The 11,133-nt window shown below is 43.8% G+C and overlaps 1 protein-coding gene across 17 annotated transcripts in view; it reads left to right on the top strand.

The window, feature by feature from the left end:
* Positions 1-11,133, top strand: part of LOC101161206 (pleckstrin homology domain-containing family A member 5) — a 98,662-nt gene continuing 87,529 nt past the window's right edge. For 7 of the 17 annotated variants that reach the window (XM_078941666.1, XM_023952255.2, XM_023952259.2 and 4 more), the window contains exons 1-3: positions 2-195; positions 300-376; positions 757-814. In XM_078941666.1, coding sequence (XP_078797792.1) covers positions 104-195; positions 300-376; positions 757-814 — 227 coding nt within the window. In that variant the 5' untranslated portion in view covers positions 2-103. Of the gene's footprint in view, positions 196-299; positions 377-756; positions 815-11,133 lie in introns of all 17 variants that reach the window. The other 10 variants (XM_078941665.1, XM_023952256.2, XM_078941669.1 and 7 more) reach the window with 3 other exon arrangements.

The raw sequence follows: 11,133 nt of genomic DNA, 5'->3' as shown, positions 1-11,133 counted from the left end.
GGTCTCCTCCTCTGTGCGCGTCTCCGTCTCTCCGAAGCGCGACTATGTTCGTGTGCACGCTTATATCGGGGGCGCGCACTCCTGTCTGTAGTTAGAGACAGACATGGCGGCGGATCCTCAGCCGGACTGGCTCTCCTGCCTTCCCTCCTGTTGGACTTTTGGGGTGACACGGGACGGACGCATCTTCTTCATCAAGTACATATCACTCGCGCACGCTCTTTGACGGGCACGCGGCGCTTGGATGGCCGTTGCCCCCCCCCCACCCGTCCTCTCTCACCTTCTGTTTTCTTCACCAACAGTGAAGACGCGAAAAGCACGAGCTGGCTGCACCCCGTGACTGGGGAGGCGGTGGTCACGGGCCACAGGAGCACCCCGGGTAAGACGGCTGTGGTTTCTTTTTTCTGATGATGAGCCAGCGTGCGCGTGCAGGGTTCTCTCTGCTGCAGAGAGCCCCCTCCTTCCCGGCTGACCCCCGCGCGCCGCGGTACCCCACCTCCACCTGGACACTCCTCCACGAACTTCCCAAGTTCCGTCACAGATGCGGCTCGCAGGATCATCGGATCGGCGCGGGTTGCTGCAAGCCAGCTTCGACGCGCACGCGCGCAGCGGAAGACTCACGCATGCACGACAAGCTGCTGTTTGATTTGGGGGAGGGGGCCCGATCTGCTGGGGGGTACCAATCAGCTGCAACGTTGTGGACTGCGTGCGCGCGTCAAGAGTTCCTCGTTCTCATGACCCCCCCTCCTATTCCCACAGATCTGCCAACAGGATGGGAGGAAGGATACACCTTCGAGGGGGCTCGCTGCTTCATCAAGTGAGTTTTGTTGAATGTTTGTGTGGGGTGGGGGCTGGGGATTATGTCTTGCAGAGGATGCTGGTAATCTGTACCGACTAGGCCCCTACAGTTCCCTTACAGAGTCGCATGCACTGATTTGTTTGAGGTGTTTTGGTCTGAAGTCCTTTGGTTTGTCTGCGTCAGAGTGGCTGCATGTTTGCATGAAATCGGCCTCTCTCAAATCTGCATGAAATATGATGAGACCTCACCATAATGGAGACTGTTAGAGAAGCACCTGCATCTCAAAGTAACACCTGTGTTAGGTTAGGGCAGCACCTGTGCATCAGAGCAACATCTGTGTTTGAACAGCACTTGTATATCAGAGTAAAACCTGTGCGCCTGACCCGCACCTGCGCGTCTGACCCGCACCTGCGCGTCTGACCCGCACCTGTGCATTAAAGCAACATCTGTGTTAAGGCAACACCTGTATGTCAGAGAAACACCTGTGTAAGGTGAGGCACCTGTGCGTCATAGCAGCACCTTTTTCTCTATTTATCTTCGACTCTCATTGCTGTGCAGCCAGATCATTTGCAGTGAGAAATGGACTCCAGCGCTGTTCTTTTTATTCATAATTTTTATAAGCAGAATTTCCTAAAGAGTCAGCATACTTTTTTCTTTAGGAGTCTCATTCTACGTTCACACTGCCCTTGGCAACGCGTGTTCAAGTGACCACTTCCAATAAAAGGTCAATCTGAAGGCGCATATATGCGTGTTTCGGGCTTCCACGTTCAAAACTCTAGCGCTTATGCGCCGCTATGCAGCCTTTGTAAGTCAGGTTTTGGACTCAATGTAGAAAACATGCAGCAGTTAAATGCGCATTAAAAGTTGAACCAGTCAATCTCTGACTGAGCAGAAATTGGATTTGGTGGTGATGTACAGATGGCTTCCTTTTCAATTTCGCAGAAGCCAGCTGTTTGAAAATTGATCATGAAGGAGAGAAGACAAATAATTGTGGTTTATCCCCAACTGGAGCTCTATGACACCAAGTCTTTCATTTATCAGAATAGAGCGGTGAAAGGATAAGTCTGGAGCCAGATTTGCACCGCTTCGACATTTTGCGCCAAGCCTGTTCCAACTGTCAGAACATGCGCTAGTATTGGGTAGCGGCAATCCAGTGTTCACACTGTATGCCAAAAGTGGGTTTAAGAATAGCACCTTTTTGGACACGCAACACATGCCCGGTGTGAACGTAGCGTTAGAGTCCAGATTGCTGTTTGTTGATGATGTTGTCCTTTTGGCTTCTTCCACCCATGACCTCAGTTTGCAGCTGGGATGAGAGTCATGTCCTGTTGTCATGCTATTGTTTTAGCCAAAAAAATAGATGAAGTCTGAAAAACTGAAGAAGTTTGGACATTTGGTTAGAATCCTACCTGGATGACTTCCTAATCAGGTGTTACGGGAAACTCATTCAGCTCAAGAAATGCTTGAGTAACTAAAAAAGACAAAAAAAACAGCTGAAGTAAAAGTTTTCTGATCTTTTAGAACAATGTCCAGTGTTAACTGACTGATTATCTGAATCAGGTGTGTCCAAAAAAACCAAAGGGTGTGTTGGTGGAGCTTGTTGGCCAACATGTGGTAATGTCCCCGGCTTTCCTAACCCGGTAGCAGAGACAGGTCATGAACGTTGGTGGTGGGTGTGTTACCGTCGAATTGCTCTGCTGCCACACGTCATTTTGTCACAGAAGGTATTCCAGAGTGAAAAGGTCTGAGGCCCTCGGTGAGGAGACACTGTCAAAACAAAGATGTGGAACTTCTGCAGTCAACACTGACAAACACACAGACGTTGCTGTCCCAGTCCAAGTTTCTGCTGTTGTGAAAGTTCAGCTCTCTGGTGTTACTCACTGGCTCAACAGGCTCTGCTTGTTTCTGTGTGTCTGTGTGTGTTTGTGTGTCTGTGAGTTGCAGTTTTGGTGTTTCAAGCTAACTGCAGATTTGCATTCATATACGTACTGTGGTTGGTCCCATTCTGCTGCTGCCTGCTGTGTCTGTGGCCATTTTGGGAGCAGAATGTGACACATATAAGAGGCTAATATTGGCTCTCCATAAATAACCTCTGCACATTGGTATGCGTGCATTGCTTTTTGCATGACACATGCGTTTTGGTGCTGTTCAGAGGGGTGTGTGGCCTGGGGCAGGTGAGGCCTGCAGCTGCACATGCTCAGTAGCGGTGTAGGCTGCAGATCAGGGAGCCTCTTAAGGACTACCACACTCATGATAGAGTTTCATGTGGATTGCTCCTTGGAGGCAGTCTGAGGATCGATAACCGTTGAACTCTGTAGATCTTTAATGAATGGATGGTCACGTGCACAGTATTGTAGTGAGATTCTCAAGGCCCACATTGGTCTGCTCATTGCTCAAGTATCATCACTGGATGCAGATCTTGGAGAGAGAGCTGGTATTTTATTTTTTAATGATGAGAAGTTTACTTCATTAGCTTTTTATCTGCCTTGAGGACCTACAAGTCTTTTTTTTCTTTTCTGTGAGCTTCTGTGACATGCAGGACGACCCTGGCTGAGTTGATCTGCTCAGAGGATGATATGACTTCACGTTTTCAGTGGAGCGCCCCCTGGAGAGCAACAGTTTTCATCTGCTCTCTAGTTTTTGTAGGCTGACATTAGAGGTCTGCAAAAAAAACCCTAACAGGTATCAGCAGTTATTTACTATCATGCTGATGTAGGGTGTATTCAGAATGGAAACATTTGGTTCTGGTTCACATTTGGATCCTGGTCTGGGACCAGAAACCAATCTTGGACCCATCTTTTGAGGAGGTCTCGGTTCGTTTCTAATCAGACTGAGCTCCGGTTTGCTCAGTTTCCTCAGTCTAAATGGGCTCAGTGCTCGGAGAGGAACAACTGGACCAAAACGGCCACCGTAGCCGGGCATCGAGACACAGCAACTATGTGGTTGGCTGAATGCAGACTCATTGAAACAACTGTTACAGTTTTTTTCCTAGTTGCTTTGGTGCATTTCTCCCAGCAGAGTTAAACAGTTAGTGCAACCTCCACAACATTTAGTTGTTTGAGTTCAACCTAGTGGCAGGTTCATTTCATCCGTTTTTGTCATGTCTGTCAAAATTATGTTTACTTGTACAGGCTGAATAGCCATTGTTTATACAACTAATGATCTTCATTTCATTGACAGTCAAAAGTGCATATTCAGTGTCTTGTTGTTATTGGATTCTAGTTTTCATAATGCCATACATGGCTGTCTTCACTTTCCATGACATTGGGAAGCTCTTTTAGAGTATTCTGTCACAATGAAACTGGCCTGGATTTAGCCAGGTCCACTATGGGGTGCAAGTGGAATGTTAGGGGGGCAAGTCTAGGAGTGCTGAGAGTTTGTGGTGTCACATCCCTCCAATGCCCAAAGAATGCTTAAAACACCATGCTGACATCGTTCATCAGTTCATCTATCCATATCTGATCTATTTGCCCCATCACAATTGAGGGGACGGCATTTAGGTGGGAGGAAATGTTATGACTGGATGTGTTGCACAGGTGGAATCCTATAGCAGTTCTGCACGGGAATTCACTGAGCTCCTGAGAGCGGCTCATTCTTTCACAAATGTCTGTAAAAACAGTCTGCATGCCTGAGTGTTTGATTTTATACACCTGTGGCCAGGCCAAGTAGCAGTGTAGGATACCTGATTCTGATCATTTGGATGGATGAGCCAATACTATTGCTAATATTGTGTATGCTTACCATTTAAGTGTGTTAAAACAACTCCAACGAGGACATAAACAGACCGTCTCATGCAAACTCTAGATGTTGTTTGTCTGACATTTAAGAACATATTAAATTAGTATTGATCCGTATCTGTGTCGCTGTATCCTGAGTTCAGTCATGAGGCTGGTTGGAGCACGAACCAGCTGTTTGGCAGGCACTTCTTGTTTAGATCTGCAGTCCATCGCAGGGTTCTCTTCCTTTTTGGTCTCTTCAGACAAAGATTAGGTTCTATTTGAATTCATTAGGTAGTTTTTGAAAATACAATATACTTTAGTTTACAACTGACGGGTTTTTGGATGGCAGCCCTCTAACAAAAACCTTTCTGACCCTCATGTTTCTGATGAAGGAAAACCAAAGGTTCTCGGACTGATGATTTCTTCCCATCACCTGGAGAACCTCCAGAGTCTTGAAACACCTCGTTTCTTTGGAGGCCACTTCTGGCTTAGGTTAAAATATGTGGTAAAGAAGAAAACTTTCATTGTTGCTGACTGTGTTGGACTGTTGCTCAGCCTGTTCTCACATTGCCACCATGAAAACCATTTCCTCTGATACTTTGAATTCCTCACAAATGCCTCCTGGGTCTCCTACATGTCAGTGTCTCAGCCTGAGGGACCCTGCTGCACAGCGCCCCCACATCAGCCAATCACCTCACAGGACGAGCCCTGATCAGCCAAACTTGTGCTTTGTCCTAAAGTTTCCATCTGGACTGTGTTTATGTCTTGTAATGATGCAGTAATTCCCTCTGCTGTAAACTGCAGGGTGTTTGAAGACCTTCTGTGGCTTTCTCCACTCTGTCTGTTTGGCTGAAGTAAAACGTGGAGGCCAGCAAGGCCAAGATCGCACATTATTGTCACAAAAGCAGGTCGACTTCAGAGCTGCTGTGCTTTATAAAATGAACTTTTACTTTTTTTTTAAACAAAGATTGTGATTCTCAGATGCTTTTTCTTTCTTTCTTTGAACAGAAAACACTGATGGGTGGACTTTCATCTGGGCTAGTCTGCATTGATAATCTCTGATGTATGAAACTGATGCTCAGAACAGAACAGTCATAATGGCTGGTGTTTACTCCGCCCACCTCCACGATGTTCCATAAAAGGGTAAATGGGTGGGACAAAGCAAAGTGAGAGTTTTGTCAGTCCGTCTACTTCCAAAACGCTCCAAACAATATTTGAATGGGTAAATTTAAAAAAAATCAAGCATCTCAGTAAGAGAAATAGCAGTTTTCAAGATTAAAAGTGAAATAATAAAGGTTTTTGTAACCCGGCTGCACACATAAATGTATTTTTGGTTTCATGTTGGACTTTTTAGCACTGAGAGTACAGTTCTGAAACCAGCCTCCAGTGTTTTTTTTTGAGGAACTGCTGCGTTGATCATTTTTGAATTTGCATCAAATTGTAGAAGCAGGAGATGCACAAACACAACACAAACCTAAAAGAATTTTGTTGTGTTTTTCCAAACAAAGCACTCAAAGGAAAATTAAATCCACCATTACAGATAACAGAATTTTAAGGAAGAAATTTAGATTTGAAAGTATTTGCAAATGTAGTTTAAATTCAGCTGAAGACAAAACAGTTTAAATATGTCCTATCTTGTTCACTCAGGACGCGCAATAACGCAGTAAAAATATCACATTAAAAATAGCTGTCAGAATTAGTTGGTATAAACATGTCTGCAGAGATGTGTTGCAGATATTTCACCATACAGAAACGGTGTCTGTGAACATGTGTATGACTCTCTGTAAGGCAGCATTGACCATCTAAAAAAAAAAAATGATTGGGTTTCAGCCAACTCGTGTTTAAGAAAACAAAAATAAAATAAAACGTTTATGAAAAGTAAAATGCATTTATTGTTGTCCATGTACCATTCACTACTCATTACTACCACATTGATTAAAATGTAAGTCAATATTTAGTGGCGTTAAACTGCTGGGCCCACCAGCTGATGTTCACAAGTCTTTTTTATTTTTTTATCAGCTTGGATTTATGTATCAGAGCTTGGATTTATGCTTCTATTTGGGGCTGTTTTGATTGACAGCTGAGTGGACCTAACAAAACTCACAACTTAATTAGTCCTACCCAGTTGGCCATACACATACGTAACACTGCTCGTTGAATGAGTTTTCACGGACCATCAGGTCTTCATCTTAAACCTGATGGAGGTCAGGTGAGCCCCCCCCCCCCCCCCCCCCCCCGTGTCATTATTTCAGTGAAGGTATCAGATCAGTTCAGGGGTCACACTGACAGAAAACTCTTCATTCATGATGAGACCATAATACGATGAAGATTTGTGTCTTTTTGAGGCTGTTGAGACAGTAAATTTGGCTGCAGCTTGACTGCCCTCGTGCTCTTACAGTTACCATAGCAACAAATGTTGGGAGGAGCCATGAATTTTTTTCTGTTTTTTTTTCTTGAACAGAGGTGTGTGCACCAGCTTCAGAAAGTCTTCCTTCACGTTTCAGAGGAAGTTTGGTGCTGGAGCAGAACCCTAAAGTTGTCTCCTGTAACCCACAACCACACATGTGGCTCACCTGGCACCGGTGGGACAGCGGATGTCCTTCAGCAAAGTGAACAGTTTGCTGAAAGACATCCGCTGTTTTTTTATGTTTTAAAAAACATAAAAAACCAATGTCAAATGAGTCATCCTGTGCAGACAGATCATGAAAAGTGAATGAACTAACTGGCATTCATGACCCCACCCCCCACCCCCCAGAGTACAGTCACGGCGTGATATGTTGGCTGTTCTTTGGAGTCCATGAACTTAGCTTTGTTGTAAGCAGCAGTTTACAGGTGGATGAACAGGCGTGTCGTGTCGTTTCTGTCGTTTTGGTTTTGCACAGACATGTTAGCTCACTAACATCTCCTTAGTCAGCTGATGGATGCTCTTTCTGGTTTGGGCGGTTTCACTCCGCCTTGGAGCCAAACGCCATGACGTCACTGTTTTGAAAAGACAGCTTTAGTCTCAGTTCGGTGGATATGCACAGATCTCAGACACCCTCCGTCCATCTCAACCAATGCTGTCAATGGAGATCAAATGTTCATGGGTTTCCTCTATCTGCAGATGTCTAAGGGATGAACTTACATTCAAAACAGTCATTTGTAAACTCTTAGTTGATTTGAGAGTGTCTGAAATATGCCAAAGGTAAACATGGCCATCAGGTTTTCCCACAAGGTGAAAGTCATAGAAATGTGTTTATGTCAAAGCTGGAACTGGAGGCGTGTCTGTCAGACTCTTATAACCGAACTGGGTATTTAGGTTTTTATATGAAACCTAAGGAAGCAAAAGAAACCAAAATAACGTAGACATTGTTCTTGTCAGCCCTCAACCCAAAGGGTTTTTTCCTTTTGATCTGTTATTTCTACTGACCGGATCAGCCATCAGTGCCTCAGAGAAGGGGGTCAGGGAAACTGTTGTTGTTGTTGGATCTGATGAGAATGAAAACATATATTTCTGTAGAAACCTTGGGATCAGAAAAGCGGTGGAGATGGAAGGCTTTGGTGCCCCTCCTCTGTGTCACATCCCGGATTCATTTTCATCTGCCTCTCCTGTGCAGATCATCACAGTACTTTCAACCTGGGATCAGCAGTCTGGATGCAGTGACAGTGGGCTGGGTGTCATTTTATGTTCAGCTCAGGCTTTACACAGGATTGTTCTGATAAGGGTAATCATGTGTGTGTTTGTGCAATGTCACAAACAGCCTGTTTATTTTGTGGTTTCTTCTGGGACGGGTGGGACCGTTTCAGATACATTTCCTCTGTGTTTCCGTCTCTATCACCAGTGGACTGCCCAGTGAAGCAACCCCTTGCGTGTGACTTGCTCTCACAGCCAACAAGAAGTTGGGTCTTTGTCAGCTTTGCATTCCATTGAGGGAGAGGGTTTATGGGAGGGTTGTAAATACTGCAGTTTGAGCGTGATAATACTCTCTGAAGCTGCTGTGTTTACATGGGTGGAACTATTCTGGTATCTAGCCAATGAAATCTCTCTGAGGTTGTAGACCGTTATACAGTCTGTGAGATCTTCGTGGGCTCACCCACTCCCTCACAGCCAGGCCTTGCAAAAGCTTCTGTCTGAAGAGTATCTGTGGTTCAGTCATCTCCACCCCAGTCCTCAAACCAGAACCAGACCAGAGCCCCAAAAACGACCATTAACAGTAGAAAAAGGACAGAACTTTAGGTCAGTGGTCCACAACTCTCCAAGCCGCTGACTGGTACCAGTCCATGGGACAGTTGGCCACAGAGATAAAAAATAAATAAATCAGGCACTGCATATTTCCCCATTTTATTTCTAATCTGATTCTGAAGGAAGTTTTATTTTGGAAAACTACTGGATTTTCTCCACCACATTCGACTCATTCTTGACACGTCAAGTATGTATCAGAGACCTGGACTGAGTGTGACATCGCCCATGGAAAATGTTTGAACCAGAAATCGTCAATATGCAGTGATTCGACCAAGTCGATCTAAGTCAGTGTTCCTGCGGCAACCATTCTCACCAATCAGGAGTGAGCTTGTTGGAAGTTCACATCCCACCAGATGAAAGCGGGCTGCACGAAATCTGTCAAACCTTTTGTTGAGGCACTGATTGGTCAGTTTCTAACTGGAATAACTTTCTCTAAAGAAAAACATCATGAAAAATATGAGGATTATTAAGAACATCTTTCAACTTCATTTTAACTTATTCTTCAGGGACAGTGCACATTAAAAGCATCACTGCAATGAGCCAGAATTAGCCCAGTGGCTATTTGTCATCTGTTGTCCCTGGACAAATACAAACATAATTAAATCAACAATTTAAGAAGGGAAATACAATGATTAGACAACGTATTAAAATACCTATTGATAAAAATACATACATTACAAAACATGTTAAAAAAAGGTATCTGAGCAAGAATGGTAATTGTGACCAATAGAATGACTGAATAACAGCTGTTTATTTCTCTATAGTAGTCGATGGGATTTTGGCTCCTTGCAGCCAGCGGGTACTTCCTGTTTGGAACGCCAGGGGGGAGGAGTCACTCAGTCCAACTCTATATACAGTGAATGGACGAGTTGCTCAGTCATGTGTTGAAAATCTTTCCACTACTTTCTTAAAGCGGGTGCACCGAACGCTATATTTAAACCTCCAAGCTAGTAAAGTTAACGAAAAACTGTTTCTTTTGGAAAAAAAACAGGAATCTTTACTCCAAATAGGGATCTATTGTGCCAGTTGTTCTCACATCCCATAATAATGCATGATATTCAGCAACCAGCTGTCTAATGTTATAAGGATGCTGCTGATGAAGCTGTTCAAACGGTAGATTCAGGTTTATTGTTATATTAGGAAATATCAGCTTTAGCACATTTTAATAGTTCATATATATTTAATCTAGTAAACAAATAAAGTTTAAAGCAGCTGCAGATATTTTACAGAGGATGAAGATAAACTTTACCCTTAAAAGTAAGGGGAAACTAGAAGGTGGAGAAAAAAAAAAAGGAAGCCCACTTTAGCCTAGTGCAGTTCTTCTCAAATAGTGGGGCGCGCCCGAAGCAATGCCAGGGGGGCGGTGGTGGCGGTTTTATGCACAGGTAATACTTGCAATTTTCCGGTGCGCAAATTTGACGTGGGGGTGGTGGTGACAGCGGCTCAGTGCTTGGAAAAAAATCTGGTCCACTATTGGTTTCCTACTGTCTGTTCTATCACAGAGTTTGTAAAAGCCTGAAACCTTTGAATCCCCGTCCCTGCAGCTGCTCCCGTCTACTGTCACACGCGGCTGCGTGAGTGAGAGCGAAAGGGGAGGGGTGGTGTGGGCTCTGACTGCCAGGTGAAACAGGGCACACGGAGGAGAGCTGCCTGTTGCCCAACACCAGGATCACAGAGTGCATTTAGATTCCTCAGCTCATGCTAAAAATGTCATTCTTTATGAATTATTGTAGACATTATAATGTGTCTTTATTTTCCATCAATGTTTTCTTTGTTTGCCTGTCGTTTAGTTCGTGTGAACAGACAGAAAGACAGCAGGTAATGCAGGAAAACAGCTGCACTTTAAGATCATAAATAAACAATCCATCATTTAAAAAAAATCTGCACAATGTTTTTTACCTATTCCTTCAGACTAAAAACGTTAAATATATTGGTGCTGTAACTGTTTCAGATCAATTTAGATTTAATATTATTTATTAATTGAATTATTTTTCTCTGCATCAAATGGTTCAGTTGGTCAAAATGTTTCTAGTTTAAATAAGAAATGACAGATTTTTTTTAATTTCAGGCACTTTAAGCATCTTTTCTGTTTTAGACTAGAACAGGGTTTCTGTGTGGCTAAATAAAGTTAATATTTGTTGAAAGTGGATTTATGTTGCTTTTTTCTTTTGTTAATGGTAAAATTTACTTTTTTCATTTGGTAATGTTAAAAGATACAATTTTAGGTATACTTACCCAATTTTTATAGATACTTACCTAATATATTGTCACCGCGTGAGTGTGTGTGTGTGTGTGTGTGTGTGGGGGGGGGGGGGGGGGGGGGGGTTATGGGGGTGGGGTGTGTGCGAAACATTTTCTTTTTCCTAGGGGGGGGCCTGGCAAAAAATAATTGTGAA

Source organism: Oryzias latipes, chromosome 23 (genome assembly GCF_053564925.1).
Source record: "Oryzias latipes strain Hd-rR chromosome 23, Olatipes_Hd-rR_3.1".
NCBI lineage: Eukaryota > Metazoa > Chordata > Actinopteri > Beloniformes > Adrianichthyidae > Oryzias > Oryzias latipes.
The sequence above is the reverse complement of the archived record's forward strand: the minus strand, read 5'-3'. Positions and strand labels throughout refer to the sequence as shown.